The 18,353-nt window shown below is 47.6% G+C and overlaps 1 protein-coding gene across 1 annotated transcript in view; it reads left to right on the top strand.

Moving 5' to 3' along the window:
* Positions 1–5,636: 5,636 nt before the first annotated feature.
* The window catches only part of Parp1 (poly(ADP-ribose) polymerase 1), a 31,466-nt gene continuing 18,749 nt past the window's right edge, over positions 5,637–18,353 (top strand). The window contains exons 1-5 of the mRNA XM_038349937.1: positions 5,637–5,844; positions 9,675–9,840; positions 13,445–13,560; positions 15,562–15,776; positions 16,906–17,005. Of these exons, the coding sequence (XP_038205865.1) occupies positions 5,725–5,844; positions 9,675–9,840; positions 13,445–13,560; positions 15,562–15,776; positions 16,906–17,005 (717 nt within the window). The 5' untranslated portion in view covers positions 5,637–5,724. The remainder of the gene's footprint in view (positions 5,845–9,674; positions 9,841–13,444; positions 13,561–15,561; positions 15,777–16,905; positions 17,006–18,353) is intronic.

Below are 18,353 nucleotides of genomic sequence, written 5' to 3'. Positions count from 1 at the left end.
TGTGCATGTATGTGTGCACATGTGCTTGTGTGCATGTGGATACACAGATAACAAAAGGTACTGGATCCTCTGGAACTGGAGTTACAGACTTGTTATGAGCCACCTAGTTGTGTCACTAGGGACTGAACTTGGGACATCTGGAAGAGCAGCAGGAGCTCTTGACCGCTGAGCCATCTCTTCAGCTCCACTTTATGAGGCCTCTGAGAGGTGATTGGTGCCCTAATAAAAGAGGCCCCAGGGACTGAAGGGGGATGGCTCAGTTGATAAGAGTGTTTGGTATGCAAGCATGAGGACCTGAGTTCAAATCCGCATGTCAAAAACAGGGCTCAGTCATATGAGCCTGTAGCCCCTGCACTGTGGAGAGCAGAGAAAAGGGGATGGAGATTCCTGGCTGCCTACCTAGCTCCAGGCTCAATAAGAAATTGTATCTCAGGGCTGGAGAAATGGCTCAGCGGTTAAGAGCACTGCCTGCTCTTCCAAAGGTTCTGAGTTCAATTCCCGGCAACCACGTAGTGGCTCACAACCATCTGTAATGAGGTCTGGTGCCCTCTTCTGGCCTGCAGGCACACACAGACAGAATATTGTATACATAATAAATAAATAAATATTTTTAAAAAAGACTGCTCTTTAAAAAAAAGAAATTGTATCTCAAAGGAACAAGGTGTTAAGTTATATAGTAGGACACTTGATGTCCTCCTCTGGCCTTCACATACATACCATGTATATGCACACACACACACACACACACACACACACACACACACGAGGCCCCAGAGATTTCCTCATCCCTTCTGCCATGAGAAGTTACCATTAAAAAAAAATCCTTTGTGAGGAAGCAGATGCCTCCTTTCCTGGTGCCCTGGTCTTGGCTCCCAACTTGTAGGCTGTTGTCTATAAGCCAGCCAGTCTGTGGGATTTTGTTATAGCAGCCTGAACAGACTTAGACAAATGAAAAAGCCAGATACATGAGGAGATTATTACAAAACAGGATCTAACACACAGTGGAAGAAAATCCACGCAGTTCAGACTGGGCTGTGGCAGGTGTCAAACTCCTGCTTGGGTTCCTAACTATAGCTGGCCAGTCAGATTTGTGCAAGGGTCCTCATAGGTCAAAACCCCCAAATATTATCCCCTCCTGACCCTGGAGAGGGGTTTGGTGCTCTGGGCACCATCTATGGAATAGTCAAGATGACGGAGCCCGTCTTGAGTCAACCCAGCTTCCCATGTATGAGAAATTCCAAGGCTTGCTGACCGCTACATATATCGTCTTACACCCCGGTCTACCTCCTCACCTAAGGGCTGTAGAATGTACCTTTCAGAACACTGACCGCAGCTCATGAACGAATCATGTCCTCACAAAGTCACTGTGGATAGCACAGGCCCTCTGCGCTCATCCCAGGCTGCACTAGCTGTGTGCCCCCACCCCCAGCCTCCCACTATACCTCCACAATCCCTCTCTGTTTTAAAACCTTGGAGATTTCACTGCGTGTAATTGTCTTCCAAGGAACAAGATCTGACTCAATTATTTCTCAATATGTCAAATAAATCATGTTGCAATAACGTTCAACTGTAATTCAAAAAAATCAAATCTTCAAATGGGAAATTACATGTGTTTACGTAGTTCTAGTTGAAATTTTCTGCCCTTGGAAATTATATAGAGAGGAGAATGACAGAATTTTGAAGCTATTTTTTTTAAAGGAAGTGTTATTGAAAAATAAATCACAGCAATTGAAAAGCGCCTGTGTGTTGAATACAGTTAAGAAATCTACACCCTGATTAAACTTATGTAACCATTAACAGAGGAACTTGGCTTCATAAACACACAGGTTCCCAGCTTGGGGCACTATCTGCCTTTTTTCTCCCACCCTCCTGGATGTGTGGCTGTCAAGAAAACAAGAGGATCTGATTTTTATCAGACCCATGCCAGCACTGAGCAAATGAGGGCAAAGATTCTCACACCAGCCAGGAGGATGTGCTCCTCCCTAGCTCTGCTGTCACCAGAGGGACTGGAGGGACAAAGAAAGGACTCGCTGTGACCAGGCAGGTGCCCTCCAATCAGCCTTCAGATGGGCTGTGGGCACCAGTTATTTCTTCCTAGGGTGGCTATGCCCACACAACCAAGCTCCACTCTTGATGGGAAATCAGCAGCAAGGACAACGCGTAGGCTTGGAAGGGAACATAATTTTCAGAGGCAATTGTGAGTTTCATGATGCTGGCCTCGTGTTTTAAAATAACTGGGCTTATTTGCTCTGTGAGAAATGTGCTCACTGGTCCATGTGGATGGAGCCCTTAGAACAGGACTGGGCTCTGCCTGCCTGGGATAACGGAATTAACCAGCTAACGATGGCACCACATAGCGGTCCCCACTTTTCAACATACCATCTTTGTACATATTTATATATGCATCATTTGTTCATTCAGTAAATTTTCATTGATTATCTACCATATGCCAGGTTCTAGGCTAATAGCTAAGAATACAAGACAATTCATATATTAAAATATACCTGTATGACTAACCAATGAGATGGCTCAGCAAGTTAAGGCACTTATAGTCAAGCCTGATGATCTGAGTTCAATCCCAGGACCCACATGATAGAAGGAGTGAACCAACTCCCACAAATTGTCTTATAATTCCTATATACACACCATGACATGTGTATACACACACACCTACAAATAATAAGAACAAACAAATAATTGAATAATTCAAAAAAGACAATAAGGCTGTTGGACCAGGGATATAGCTTGGCAGTAAAATTTGTCTAGCACACATGAAGCTCTGGACTCCATCCCCAGCAAGAAAAACAACAAGCGCTTCTTGTCTGACATCAGGAAGAAAAAGAGAAGAGAAAGCAATGTGTGGTGGAGGCCGCCAGGGAAACAGCACGCGCGGCCTCGCGTGCCACGGGGCTGTGCCAATCCACCAGCCCAGGTGCCTGTGATTATTTTCTTCCTTCATCACAGAGCTTTCTGTCTCTAGTCTCATCCTTTTAAGAAAGCAGACAACACAAACCACGGCAAAGAGCATTCAGAAGTTAAGAGCAAACAAGGAATACAAAGACCATAAACATTATTTTTAAAACCCACAAAACTGGAAGCTGGAGATAGGGCTCAGAGGTTAAGGGCTTTTGCAGTCTTGCCCTGGGAACCCAGACTCGGTTCCCAGGACCCATCCAGAGGCTCACACTATCTGTAACTCCAGTTTCAGGGGACCTAATGCCCTCTGTGGGCATGCGCATGATGTACATACATACATACATGCAAGCAAAACATAAAATAAATATTAAAACTGTTAAATTTAACATAAATAGCATGGGGAATTTTTTTTTTAATGGCAAGCAGTACCAGGGTTGGAGAGATGGCTGAGTGGTTAAGCACACTGACTGCTTTTCCAAAGGTCCTGAGTTCAATTCCCAGCACCCATATGGTGGCTCACAACCATCTGTAATGAGATTTGGTGCCCTCTCTCACCTGCAGGCAGATATGCAGGCAAAACACTGTATACATAATAAATAAATAAATCTTTTTTTAAAAAAAGTACTACAGGAAATCCACACAGGAAGTTGATAAAAATGGTGACGTAGCCAAGATTTTCAGTGTTGCTGGATGTAGTGGTTTGCCTGTTGTCCCAGCTACTCCCATGGTGAGACAAGAGAAACATTCTACTGGCCTGGGCGGCACAGTGAAATGCCATTGAGAGAGAGAGAGAGAGAGAGAGAGAGAGAGAGAGAGAGAGAGAGAGGATATATTTCAATCTTAGGCAGTGGAGACGACATAGCAGGAAAGAGCAGAGCAGCACCGCTCGTACAGAGGACGGAAACTCGGGTCCCAGGACCCACGCTAGGCAGCTCACAATCACCTATAACCGCAATTCCAGAGGTTCTGACAGCCTCCTGTGGCCTCTGAGAGCAGCAGCTGCACATATGTGGTATACAGTCACACAATCACACACACACACACACACATTCATATAAATAAATAAATCTACAAAAACCTTGGAATTTTTCTTAATAATATTAATAGCTAAGCAGAGTGACATACAACTATAATCCCAGTACTTGGAAGGTAGAGGCAGGAGGATCAGGAATTCAAGGCCAGTCCTGACTGCACAGCAAGGTTGACGTAAGGCTCTATCCCCTAAATACATGTGTGTATATGTGTAATTTATATACAATTTAGAAAAAAACTTAAAGTAATTGTCTTGGTTTCCTTCCTCATTGCTAAAATATGATGACGTCACAAAAGTGCATCATGGAGAAAGGGTTTATTTTACTCGTTAGTCCATCATGGTGGGGAAGTCACGGCAGCAATGGCCTGAAGCAGCTGTCACATCGAATCCTGCATTTCTGCAGACAGAGCTGAAGATTAATAAACCACTGCCATCACCCATAACAAATGAACAAATTAAATATTTGTGCTATTCACTGAGTATTTCTTTGTGATGGGAAAGTTGCAGCTGTTTTGTAGACATTCGGAATACTTCCAGTAAATGCAACTGTTTGCAAGATTTTTAAAAACGTATTACAAGGGATGACTCAGTGGTTAAAAGCACTGGCTATTCTTTCCGAAGACCTGGGTTCAATTCCCAGTACCTGCATGACAGCTCACAACCATCACTAACTCCAGTTCCAGGGGATACGAAAATTTCTGGCCTCCGAAAGCACTGCACATGCATGATACATAAATATTCATACAGGCAAAACATCCCCAATGCGTGCAATTCACACACTGTAATTTGGTCTGTGAGACTTTCTGTTATTTAAATCTGGGGTGGCTTAGCCTGCCCAGTTTAGAACCACTGCAGAGCAGCAAAGAGGCATTTCTTGGGGTGGATAAACATAGAACTGGGTACAAGGGAAAAGGGAAGGAGTACCTGGACTAGAGTAGGTAGGGAACAGCTTTCTGATATCTCTCTCCACACACTAGGGCAGAGGTAAGGGGATCTTTGTGAACTTGAAGTTCATCTTCCTGGCAAGTCCCAGATCAGCCAGGGTTATATAATGAGACCCTGTGCCACACACATACCATTTTTAAAAAGACCAATTGTGTGAAAAGTCGTCGTGCTGCATTAAATAACAAGCCCTAACAGCAGCAAGTTTAACAATTACCATAGCTTCAATTGGTGACAATCTTAAATATCTTGAGGCCTCCCCAAGTGTATGGTTTGAAAACATCTGTTGCAATTACTGCCAACAGTCACAGGTACTGCGGATTCTCCTGGAATTTGTAGTTATGCATTTCAGTTTGCTAAGAATGAAAAGTTAGGCTTTGGTTGGTTTTCTGTGTCAGCAGTATGGAGGCTGCAGACCATAAAGCCCTACTTAGGGTCAGCAGGGCTTGCTCTCAGACAAACCTAGAAAAAACAGGAGTGGGGAGAGGTGGAAGAAGTTGGGAGAGCAAGGAAGCCTTCTTGGGACAAACCGACAAAAGGGGTGGCGCCTATCGGTTTCCCTGGGCCCCCGCCCCAGGGGCTGCGAGACCAGCGCGCACAGGCGCAGTCGCACTGGCACGCAACGCAACCCCCTCCACCACCACCACCACCCCACCCCGGCCCGGCGCGTGTCGAAGTCCCGCCCCCGCGCGCGGGCTTGGGGGCGGTCCCGCCGCCAGGCATCAGCAATCTATCCCGAGCGGAGGCGGCGCTGCACGCTTGCGGGGAACCGACACGTTAGCGGAGCACACAGGCGGCGGCGTTTAGCTGCCCGCTGCGGCACGAGCGGAAGGATGGCGGAGACCTCGGAGAGGCTTTACCGGGTGGAGTACGCTAAAAGCGGGCGCGCCTCTTGCAAGAAATGCAGCGAGAGTATCCCCAAGGACTCGCTCCGCATGGCCATCATGGTGCAGGTGCGGCGGGGCCGGGCCGGGGGCGCAGGGCGGCGCGGCCGCGGCGGCTGTTTGGGTTCGGGGCCGCCGCGCTCCCCCTGCGGCTCACGGTAACGGGGAGAGAAGGGCGGGAAAGGCCCGCGGCGCTGCTGCCGCCGTCCTTGAGGCCCACCGGGCCGACCCTTTCCGGGGGATTGCGTTAACCCTGCAAGAAAAGCCCGGGAAGAGCGAGCCTCTGGCTTTGTAAAAACGACAGGCCTCTCCGCTGGGTCTGGGTGGTCGCAGAGTTGCTGTTTATTTCACTGCCTTCTCTGGGGGTGGGGGTAGAGGATGTGCGCGCGGTCTTTGAAGCTGCTCTGATTTGGGCCTACCTTGTCCTGGAAGATTTTTGTCCTACGTGAATAAAGAGGACGAGCATTTGGAGTTTTGGGATTTTTTTTTTCCCCTTAACCCTATTTTTGGTTATCCTTTCGACATCCGTTCGCTCGGTATTTCTATTTTAATTATGCAAAGCAGTACAGTTTCTTTAGAGTACGTTCGCTTTGGGCCTGATTTCTAGTTGGAAATAACATTTTCTCCAAACTTCCCGGGGTCACCGACTTCTCGGCGCTTTCTGGTGTGTTCACGGACGCTTCCCATGATGGTTCAAGAGTTGGGACGCGCTGTGAGGGGGTGGGTTAGAGTCTTCTGGTTTTCTGATGTCTGCCTTTGCAAGTGCGGTTCTCACCTGCTCTGTTCCTTCCTCCCCATTCCTACCTCCCCCCCCCCCATACTCAAGTTACCCAAGCTCACTGCTAATGGTCAAGGTAATTGATTTCCCTTGCTGTCCAGCTGTTGTAATGTGTTTCAAGATAAAGACCTGAGAACCCTCATCGGGGTTCGGTACTTACTGGGGAGTGGGGGTAAGACGTTCACCAGTGGGTACCGAGGACCCACTTGGCTTCTGATATTTCACATTATGGCAAGAACTAAAATTGACATCTTAGCGCCCTGGGAAGGGCTAGACCGCCTAGCTCAGCAAGCCTGGCAGGCAGTTCTCATTCATTTCGCATACATTTATTAAGTACCAGCTAGGTCCCAAGCTCTGCGACAGTGTCTCTATAATTGCCTTTGGTGACAAAAATCACAAGTACTGGGAGGCACATCTTTGTTGCTTGCCATCAGGATTGGACAGGGAACCCACTCTGGGCGCTTTCCTTGTGGTGAAGGGAGTGTGGGGAGGATTGATAAGCCTTGCAGCTGATGGCACTGGGCCCTAGAAGAGGAGGTGCCCAAGATGTCCCAGTCAAGTGTAGGAACTTGATTAAGAGACTTTATTCACAAAAGTAGGGCAGGAAAATGGAGATAGCTCAGAGGGAAGGGCCTAAAATTGGAAGAACAGTTCAGAGCTCTGTTTCCAGCTGAGGTCTTTATCCTCGGAGGTAGTAAATAGAACTTGGGGCTCTCCAGGTTAAGAGCAAACTGGCATCCACATCCTTCCCAGCAGAGGTGTTGGAGGCTTACATTTTCATATCACTTTGTGATTGGAGATTTGCTCATCCTAATTACAGCAGCTATGGGGGGTGGGTATTAGTAAAATTTGAAGTAATGGTACTTCCCCAGAAAGTTGCTTGGTTTTGAGGCAGGGTTTCAAGGCTGATCTTCAAAATTCCCTGGCCTCTCTCTCTCTCTGCAGTGCTGGGAATTACCGGCCTGCCCAGCGACACCACACCCAGTCTTTCCAATGTTTGTTTGTTTTGATTTGATTTGATTTGGGACTTGGGCTCCCGGTGTCTACTCTCTTTCTGGCCTTGAACTCACAAGAGATCTGCCTGCCTCAGCCCTCTTGCTGAGATTAAAGGTGTGCGCCACCATGCCCAGCCTTTCAGATAATCAGTTTCCGACGTTACATATTTTATTAAGCATTTTTGGGTTTACTGTGTTAACCAGAGAATAGTCCTTAGCTGAGAGCATGACCCTGTTTCCCATGATCCAGGAAAAGAAATAAGACAGGGAGTCTGAGACTGCCATTGATAATTAATTCAGCATTCAAGGCCCTCCTCCGGATTTTATTGATTGTGAAAGAAACTGTTATTCAAAGTAAGGGATTCTCTTCCTCAGTTGTAGTTGGGACTGATTTTTTTTCTTTTTCTTTTTTTTTTCCCCAAAGACAGGGTTTCTCTGTAGCTTTGGTGTTTGTCCTGGAACTCGTTCTGTAGACCAGGCTGGCCTCAAACTCACAGAGATCTGCCAGTCTCTGCCTGAGTGTGTACCCTCATCCTCCCCACCCCCACCCTGGCTTAGTTCTGAATTTAAAGTTGGTCCAGTGAGCTGGCCTGCAAGAAACCTTTCTTCTGGTGCCTGAATTTAAATGCCTTTTTACATTTGTATGGGAGGATTGGAGGAAGAATGTAACCCTACTAGGATTTGAGCATTCTGTGCCCTTAGCAAGGCCATCTCCCCTCTACAGGCAAAGTTCTTGGCCTACCTTTACTTTCAGGCTGTTGCTCTGTTCTTGACAGGCCCAAGTCCTACTTCATAGCTCCTAGGTAGAAGCCCATGGCTTGGGACCTTGAGCCAGTTGTTCTCAATCCTTGCGGTATCAGGAGTTTTTGTTTGTTTTTGGTGAAGGCCCACTTGTGTTAGAGCGCTGTGGAGCAGCAGAGATACAAGGAAGGAGGAAGCCATAAGGGCCCAGGGATCTGAACCTGTTGCCTGCTGCTATTCATTTGGGTCCGCTCAGAAATGCCATTTGTTGTCTGGTTTAGAGGCTGTCTTTTCTGCTGTTCCCCCATCTCATCCGCAGCCCTCGGCCTTACATTTTAATGCATCTGAAAAGGATGCATGGAGTGGGAGTGATTATTGGAGTACCTGACTTGCCATGCTTCTTCAAAATATCACTGTCTCCATAACCCCAACGTGGTGCTTATGTTCAGTGCTGCTTTGATATTTTTATTTCATTGGCCTTCACTTCTCTGTTCCTTGAAGGCAGTCATTGTGGGCCATCTTATCAGAAAACAGTTTGTTAGGTTGTTAGCTCTTCTGCCATCAGGATGGTGGAAGAACCTTGGTGTCAAATCCTTGCCCCATCCTGTCTGTGAGGCAGGGTTGCTGCTTCACAGAGGCATGATTTGTGAAGGAAGAGCACAGGAAACTGGGTTAACGCCTGTGCCTCCCTCGTCTCTAAAACAGGCAGGACTGGGCCCAGAGCATCACAGGGAAAGAAAACACCTGAAGTGGCACGATGCCTTTACCTGAGCTCACGGGGGAATTGGGTACCTCCCTGCAGCCAGGGGTCAGCCAAGCTCCAGGCCTAGAGGTCTTCCTTCCCCTCGGGCTCTTCTTCGCCCCCTCCCCTCACAGAAGCTGTTCCTTGTAGTCACATGTGCAAACCTTGCTGCGCCTGACACATTTTCTCTGCCTGGCTCATCAGGGTCCTGTTCCTCATTTTTAACTGCAGGGGCACGTAAGAGCCATTTCTGGGCGCCTTGATCTCAAGTGCTGCTGTTGAGCTTTGTAATGGGTACAGAGGTCGCCTGGACCCTGAGATGTGCTGTGTTTCTCGCTAGGCGGTGCAGCAAGTTAAAAGGCAGCACATACCCTAAAAGAAACCTGGGGCCAGGTTTCTTATCCTGAGACAGTGGATTGTGGGAGTGGGGCAGCTATAATTTTTAGCTTTTAGGAAAATAGTTTAGGTGAAACGCAGGAAGCTGTGTTTCATCTATTTGCCAGTCATTGTGTGGCATGAGAGAATCCCAGACAGGCTGCAGGAAAGAGAAGAGGGCTCCCGTTGCTGCCTGGGCTGGGGATGGGGTGGGCTTGGGGACTACACAGAGATTAACATCTCTCTCACCCCTGCTTTATGATCCTAGTCTCCCATGTTCGATGGAAAGGTCCCGCACTGGTACCACTTCCCCTGCTTCTGGAAGGTAGGCCACTCCATCCGGCAGCCTGACGTCGAGGTGGATGGGTTCTCTGAGCTGCGATGGGACGACCAGCAGAAGGTCAAGAAGACAGCAGAGGCTGGGGGCGTGGCAGGTGTGTAGGGGGGGGCAGAATACAGCCCTGTCTCTGTCTTGCACAGGTAGGGTGAGAGCATCTCCTCATCCGGCCACATGGCCTATTGCACGAGGTCTGATGTTTTGTATGTCCAGATGCTGGAAATGTAGCCTTTAAATCTGCATGGTTCCCATTTTTAATAAGTTTTGATTTTTTTTTTATTAGTAGTGGTGTCTGTTGCGCGCGAATGCTACAGTATGCATGTGGAGGACAGCTTTACTAAGTCGGTTCTCTCCTTATTTGCATGGGCTCCAGGAATTGAACTCGGGCCGCCAGGCTTGCACAGCATATACCTTTGCAGCCGAGCCATCTCACCAGCCAGACTTTGATTTTTAGAGCAGTTTTAGGAAACCCAAGAGATACAAGAGTGTGGTGCTCCCATAGGCCCCTCTCTCCACAGCAGCGCATTTACAGCAGTTGATGAAACTTGAGTGACACATCATGATCTTGCTGTTGTGCATTCTGTGGGTGAATGGATGGATAATTTCTCACTGTGAGGCGGGGTCACTGCCTTCCAGGTCCTATGCACAGAGGTTACCACAATAAAAGACTTCTGTGTCTTTTCTTCCTTCTTCTCATACTTGGGAAACCTGTTAATTCTTTTCTTTAAAAAAAAAAAAAAAAGATGAAAGAAAGGAAAAAGAAAAAAACAGACTTCAGGCAGAGTCAGGTGGATCTCCGTGAGTTCAAGGACACACAGTGGTGTACGTGGAGATCCTGTCTCAAAGCAAAATATAAACAAACCTCGAGGGTGGTATTGGCACACACCTGCACGCCTTTATTCCCAGCTGCAGCAGAGGCAGGTGGTTCTCTTGAGAGTTGACTAGCCTGGTCAGGCCTACACAGAGAAGCCCTGTCTTGAAAGAAAAACAAAAATCCAACCCCACAGTCAGCCACAGCCTTGGCTTCCTGAGTGCAGGATTACAGGTGTGCACTCCCGCCTTGGCTTGTGTTCTGATTTCTAGCCTCCTGGGTCATTTTTGCCTGGGTTTAGTTGCAGGGAGAAAAGGAAATAAATGTGTGTACTTTCTTCTGTGCTTTTTCATTTGGCATAATGTGTCCTTGGTCTTTTCTGTGGCTGAGCTGTGTTCCTTTGCTTGTCTAGGTCTCTGTTGGTGACTGTGGGTTGGTGATTATTTATTCCGCAGACTTTGTAGTGTTGATAAAGTTCGAGTGTCCCTTCATCAAAAACTTGAAACTGTGAACAGCAGTGCACCACAGGTGGAAGGTTCCGCACTGACTTCGTGACAGCTGGAGTCAGCCGTAGACAGGCTGTGTGTGTGATGTGTCTGAAACAGATGGGTTTCATGTGCGGACCTGCAGTCCCTCCTGACTCCAGGATGTTTTGTGTATCTGCAGTTATTCCAGAAGTCAAAACAAAAACTCTGAACTCCAGAACAGATGCCAAGCATTTTGGATGGGGATACTCAGCCTGTAGCTTGTCGTGATTTCTTCTTTTTTTTTCCCTTTTCTTTTTAAATGTGTATGAGTGTTTTGTCTGCGTGCTTGTGCTGGTTCCCAGGGAGGTCAGAAAAGAACTTTGGGTCCCCTAGAGCTAGCGTTATGGACAGTTGTGAACCACCATGGCTGGGTCCTAGGAATTGAACCTGGATCCTCCACAAGAACAACAAATCCCCTGAGCCATCTCCCCCGCCCACGTGTCAGGATTTCAGTGTGCTTTATCCCTGCACAATGAGTACTTCATCCTAGGTGCAGGTTACTGGCCAAACACAAGTATTGCAACTATACTGTCTCCCAGTCTGTGGCTCACCTTTCACTTTAACTATAAATTTTATTAATTTATTTATTTGGGGGTGGGGGGTCGTTGCATACATACATGGCTATTCTTTCTTAAGGCCAGTTGTGTCCCAAGGATGGAACTCAGGTATAGTCAGACTTTCCTTTGGGCCACCAGATCACAAATAATGACACAGATATTTCTTATGAAACTTTGGCCTATAGCTTAGGCTTGTTCGTAACTAGCTCGTAAAACTTATATTAACCCATTTATATTAATCTATGTCTATCGCGTGGCATTACCTCTCTTCCATCTTGCACCTCCCGTTTCCTCTCCTTGTCTCTTGGCATCTCCCACCTATCTGGATTCCTCCTCTTCCTCTCTTTCCCCGGAAGTCCTGCCTGTCCTCTCCTGCCTAGCTATTGGCCATTCAGCCGTTTACTACATCAGTCCCAGCAGTACCCCTTCACTCAGTACAAATATCCCACAACACTTGGGCTGAAGTTAGCGTGTGTTAGCCATAGGACGACAGCGAGGCTCTCCTGTTGTTAGAGCGGCCTTTGTCGAGTGACTTCTGCTGCTGTGGTAGGACAATGTGACCAGAGCAACTCAGAGAGGAAAGATTTGATTCGGACTAAGAGTCCATCAAGACAGGGATGGGCTCTATGAAATATTTTATGTATTTAAATTAAATTATACTGTCTGAAGTATTTTATGTATTTAAATAGCTATGCTTTAATTGTTTTTTCTGGTTTTTATTTCTAATGTGGAAATGGCTTTCATATTTGCATATTGGCCTGATATTCTATAAATTTGCAAAGTATACTTACTAGTAGCTTTTCTGTAGATTCCTGAAGCTATCCTGTGAGTATTACTGTGTTCTGACTTACTCATATGTGGGCCAGAAGATAATTGGTGGGAGTCAACTTTGTCCTTCCATCATGAGTCACGGCTATACAATTAAAGTTGTCAGACGTTTTGCCCTCAAGCGATCTCTCAACCATATTTACTTTTTAGATGGGGTCTTACTATTTAGCTCTGGTTATCCTGGAACTCCCTATATAGACCAGGCAGTCCCCTGCCTCCTGGGTGCTAGGATTAAAGGCATATGCCACCACATCCAGCATGAGTCTAGGGGCTATAGAGATCACTCAGCCCTTAAGGGCACTGGAAGCTCTTCTAGAAGACCTGGGTTTAATTTCCAGCACTTACATGGCAGCACACAGTGTCCATAGCTCTACTTGCAGAGGATCCAGCACCCTCTTCTGTACCCCACAGGCACCATGTATACAACTGGTACACAGACATGCAAGCAAAATCCTCATACACATAAAGTAAATAAACTTTTTTTTTAAATTTATTTATTTATTATGTATACAATAGTCTGTCTGCATGTATGTCTGCAGGCCAGAAGAGGGCACCAGATCTCATTACAGATGGTTGGGAGCCACCATGTGGTTGCCGGGAATTGAACTCGGGTCCTTTGGAAGAGCAGGCAATGCTCTTAACCACTGAGCCTCTCTCTAGCCCCTGTAAATAAACGTTTTAAATCTAGCTTTTTGTCTCCCCCTTATATAGGCTTGTGATTGATCTGTATTTAAATATTCCTTTTAATTCAACACTTTGAATCATGAAAGCACAATAGCAATGAGAAGTCTGAGTTGGAAATTAAACAGAAAGTAACCATAGTTGTTGCCAGTAGAGGTGACCTAAACTGATTGTGCTCACCCAAATCGCAATGTCTTTGTGGGAGGATCCTGGGAGGAGGAAGACAGAAGATGGGGACATTGGGGGCTGCAGTGTGAGGCTGCAGAGTTGAGCAGTGGTATGTGTTTGGTTCTTCAGGCAAAGGCCAAGATGGAAGTGGCGGCAAGGCGGAGAAGACACTGGGTGACTTCACAGCGGAATACGCCAAGTCCAACAGGAGTACATGCAAGGGCTGTATGGAGAAGATAGAAAAGGTAGCACTGGGGAGCCAATGTCTGCACTTCTGGGGTTCTCACCTTTGGTGGGGGGCATTGGCTATCTCAGGAGAAAAGAGCAAACAGCCTTTCCATTCTGGCTCCGCACCCACGGTCAGAAATACAGTGGAGAGCCTTGTAGAGAGGGGAGTGACAGTTCTGGGCAGACCGAGTCCTGTACTTTTGTGCAGCTGCCTCCATAGGCAGGGGCCCTGAAAGAAAGATCTTGGAAAGCACCGGCATAGCCCAAAGTCAAACAGGTTGGGGGAGTTCTTGTGTAGTTGGTTTGAGGTTAGGAGGGCTGTATGGGCCTTCAGCACTCCTGCTTTGTCAGAGTTAACTTCACAGACCAGCCTACCCTGCCACTAGTTCTTGCCCCTGAAGGCTGGCAGCCAGTCGGGTGGGGTGGCTGGCTGGCTAGATATGCTACTGAGAACAGGGTAGAAGGTGTGCCTGTGCTCGCCAGCATTTTCTTCTCTGTTGCCATGATTCACTTAGCACTGGTAAAGGGTTTCGCTCCCTTGGAGTATTGTGAGGTGCGTGAGTCAACTTTCTGTATGGTAACAATTTCAGAGATTGTCTACCTGAAGAGGGAGCTTTGTGTTGGCTCTCGGTTTCAGGTGTTTCAGTCATGGTTCCTTGGCCCTGTTTGGGTGGCATCACACGTGGCAGGAGCCTGGCACAGGAGGCCTATTCATCTTGTGGAGTGCAAAACAAAAAGACCAACATCTTAATATCAAGGGAAACCCAAAGCTCTAACCTTCTAGTAGGCTTTCCACCACCTCCCAAGAGCTTCACAGTCTGATGGTATAAAGGCCTTTGGGAATAGTTCAAGAGCCAAATGTAGTAGGCACAAGACAGAGGAAAATGTAATCACTAACTGTCCTTGCCTTCCACCATTAAAAATTGGAGGTAAAAAGTATGGTGCCCTTGCTTCCAGGGGAGCACAGCCTGCTCTGTGCTCGAGTATCGCTCGACCCTGGATGGAGATTTCTGCATTATCAGGAACCTTTTTCACTGGGTTCTTGTCCACTGCCTCACAGGTGGGAAACTTCTAGAAATGTCACTTGTAGGAATTGTACACCTGGCAGGCTGGCAGGACCCAGCTCTTGCTTGTCACTGCAGCTTAGCCGGACCCTTAGGTATAGCAACCACAGTCCACGGGAGGGAGGAGGGTAGGTGAAAAGTCCCTGTTGGGATAAGTTGCCACGCTGAATCCTTTATAGAATGGTGCAGTGCCATTGCTGACCAGCACACCATGTCAGCATCTTAACCCTTCCTGGGTGAAGCATTAGTACTTTGTTACTTGTCTAAGCAGGTGGGTGGGTAGATAGTCATCCATAGCGCAAGGTGTTTTACTAATGCAGTAGGTAGCGTGTCAGTCTCATAGAATGTTAGTGCAGGGACCTAAGGGTACCCACAATCCTTGGTGGCATAAGAGCCAAAATTTTCTGAGTTGCTACCTGTGCTTTGATTGGAACTCAGGTGTAGTGAGGAGCTGTGGGCAGATCCCGCTGCCCCACTCCTGGCCGCCTGCCTCCTGCATGGTTAGCTTTATACCTGAAATAATTACACGGAAACTGTATTCTTTTAAACACTGCCTGGCCCATTAATTCCAGCCTCTTACTCACGTCTTGACTAACCCATATCTAATAATCTGTGTAGCACCACAAAGTGGTGCCTTACCAGGAAGTTTCTAGCGTACATCCATCTTGGGCTGGAGCTTCATTGCGTCTGGCATCTCTCTCTGAGGAGAGGCACGGCGGTCTGCCTAACTTAGGAGAGGTGTGGCATCTTACTGATCCTTCTACCTCACTTCCTCTTCCTGTTCTGTCTACTCCACCCACCTAAGGGGCGGTCTATCAAATGGGTCAGGCAGTTTCTTTATTAGCCAATGAAATCAACTCAAACAGAAGACTCTCCCATATCACTCAGGGCTTTAGGCTACCTGTTCCCCCTGTCCGGCCTTGTCATTCCTTTTGTGCCACATTATCCCTACAGGGCCAGGTGCGCCTGTCTAAGAAAATGCTGGACCCGGAGAAGCCTCAGCTGGGTATGATCGACCGCTGGTACCATCCAACTTGCTTTGTCAAGAACCGGGAGGAGCTGGGCTTCCGGCCTGAGTATAGTGCCAGCCAGCTCAAGGGCTTTAGCCTCCTCTCTGCGGAGGACAAAGAAGCCCTAAAGAAGCAGCTCCCAGGAGTCAAGAGTGAGGGGTAGGTTGGCTGTGATTAAAATGTGGAGTCCTGAGGAGACCTGTGGACTCCATTCCTCTGCTGACGGTTGGAAAGCCAGGAGCTGTGGTATTGGGACAGCAGAGAGACTAGGGCATCTGCCATTTTTTTATACAGCCTTCAGGTGCTCTTAGACCAGTCAAGCAGTTCCCTTACGTGTTAATGGCCATCGTTTACCACCCTGAGAAGGTCCACATGTGTGTTTGTCTGGATCTTGGGGAGAATTGTGGCTGTTCATTAAGTGATGGACAGTGGTGGATAGGTGGGCCCACACATGGAGTTAGCGTCTAGGGTGACTTGTAACGAGCATGCTGCGGCATAGAGCAGTGTACTGTGTTCATGAGCAGTATCTGTACCACTGTCACCAAGAAGCTTGCACGATTCCAGATCCTAACACAAGCTCTTGGAGCAGCACCAGTGCCTCTGGAATGTGAAGCTAGCAAGTCAGGCGAGTGGTGAGGATGTTTTGGACTCTTAGAGCACAGGGGATTGGGATTCTCTGGCTACCATTGTGCCTGGAGAACTGGAGTGTGTTGAGCATGGTTGGTGTGCCAGACCCTCCTCTCAGTCCTGTGCGTGAGCGGGCTGTTTCATCTTGTTAGCACCATAGTCCTGCGGGGTGCATGCTGCTCCTCCCCTAGCCCAGGGCTTTGCAGAGTACAGGGTAGACTCAGGCTGCAGGGCTTTCTGTGTATCTTTGGCTATCCTGGAACGCCTTCTGTGGACCAGGCTGGCCCCAAACTCACAGGGCTTTGCCTGTCTCTGCTTCCCAAGTGCTGGAATTACAAGTGCTTACCACCACCACCCAGTTAGGCTCAGTTCTAGTAGCTGTGTTTGGCTTTTCCACAGTCCCCCGTCACTTTGTGTGTAAGAGACATGAGGTTTAGCATCAGATGTGACCTGAGCCCTTGGTGTGTCCTGGTTGTTCTGGACACTAAGGTGAGCTCCAGGCCCCTCATTGGCCAAAGATGTTCTGAAAGCCATAGCTGCTCCCTAAGAGCAGAGTGAGAAGGCAGATGGAAGAGGCAGCTGGTGGCATGTGAACCCGGCCACACTGGGTGTCCTGTTGGACTGGAGGCTCTGGTTCTTAAATAAGTCCTGTATCTTTCAGAAAGAGAAAAGGTGACGAGGTGGATGGAGCAGATGAGGTGGCCAAAAAGAAATCTAAAAAAGGAAAGGACAAGGACAGTAAGCTGGAAAAGGCCCTCAAGGTGAGTCCTGGGCAGGAGGACATCCGGCTGTCTCTACTTAGCAAGACCAATGTAAATTCTCACATATGTGACCATTCTTGGGCCATGAGGCTTTTCTCCCAGCTTGCTTTCTCCCCCTCACAGAAGTCATTTTTATTTGGGTGATGGGACACATTAGACTCAGATACCAGGCCTGCAGCATGGACCACGCACTGTAGAATGTGCCGCGTCTCCCAGACTCTCTGGGCGACACGAAGTGATGCTTCAGTTCCAACCCAGGTATCACTGTCTTAGCTGCAGACTTGCTCCTGATTGTTAAGGACTGAGACTAAGTCCCCAGATGCCAGAGGTTCTTAGCGTAGATACCTTGGAGGCCTAAGGAGAAAGTTTGCCCAGTTTTTTAAATGAAGGTCTTTTTTTAACAAAGGACTGGAAAGCATGCAATAAAAAAGGAATCTTCCCATCCTAGCACTCAAGAGGGAAAGACAGGTGAATCTCTGAGTTTGGGGACAGCCTGGTATACAGAGCCAGTTCCAGGACAACTAAGGCTACACAGACAAACCCTGTCTTGAAAAAAAAACAAAATTGGTTGGAGCAAAGGCTCTGGTTAAGAACACTGGCTGCTCTTCCAGAGATTCTGAGTTCAGTTCCCAGTAATCACATGGTGGCTCACAGCCACCTAGAATGGGATCTGGTGTCCTCTTCTGGCATGCAGAACAGCACATAAATAAATAAATAAAAACAAGGCAACAACAAAGGAATTTCCCCCACTAAATCAATGGTCATCGACCTGCTGTGTTGGGGCAGAAAAACAGTTATTACTCTGAGAACGTTTGGGCAGAGAACGGTGGGTCTCTTCTTGGGAACATGAGTTTTCAGGGGCCATCTGTTTGAGTTTCTGATTTTGACTGGTGGAGCCCTCTGCTTGAGTGTGATGTGCAGTGGGTGTTTTGGCTGCCTGTGTGTCTGCTCCCTATGGAGACCAGAAGAGGGTACTGGGTTGTTTGGAACTAGAACTAGAGAAGGTTGTGAGTCGCCATGTGGATGCTGGAAATTGAACCCAGGTCCTCTAGTCGAGTCATCTCTAGCCATTCCCACATTTGATTTTTATTCATCTTTGCATTCCTATAAATGGAAGCTTTCTGTCCTGACCACCTCGTCCCAAATAAACACACAGAGGCTTACATTAATTGCAAATGCTCAACCGATAGCTCAGGCTTGTTAACTTAAACTCATTTCTATCTATGCCTTGCCACATTGCTCATGACTTGTTACCTCATTTTCTACATGTCTTGCTTGTTTGGCAGCTGACTGACATCTCTCCGACTCCTTCCTTCCTCCCATCATTTTCTCTGTGTCAGGCTGTCTC

This window comes from Arvicola amphibius, chromosome 12 (assembly GCF_903992535.2).
Source record: "Arvicola amphibius chromosome 12, mArvAmp1.2, whole genome shotgun sequence".
NCBI classification, from domain to species: Eukaryota; Metazoa; Chordata; class Mammalia; order Rodentia; family Cricetidae; genus Arvicola; species Arvicola amphibius.
This window is presented reverse-complemented; position numbering and strand designations above follow the sequence as displayed.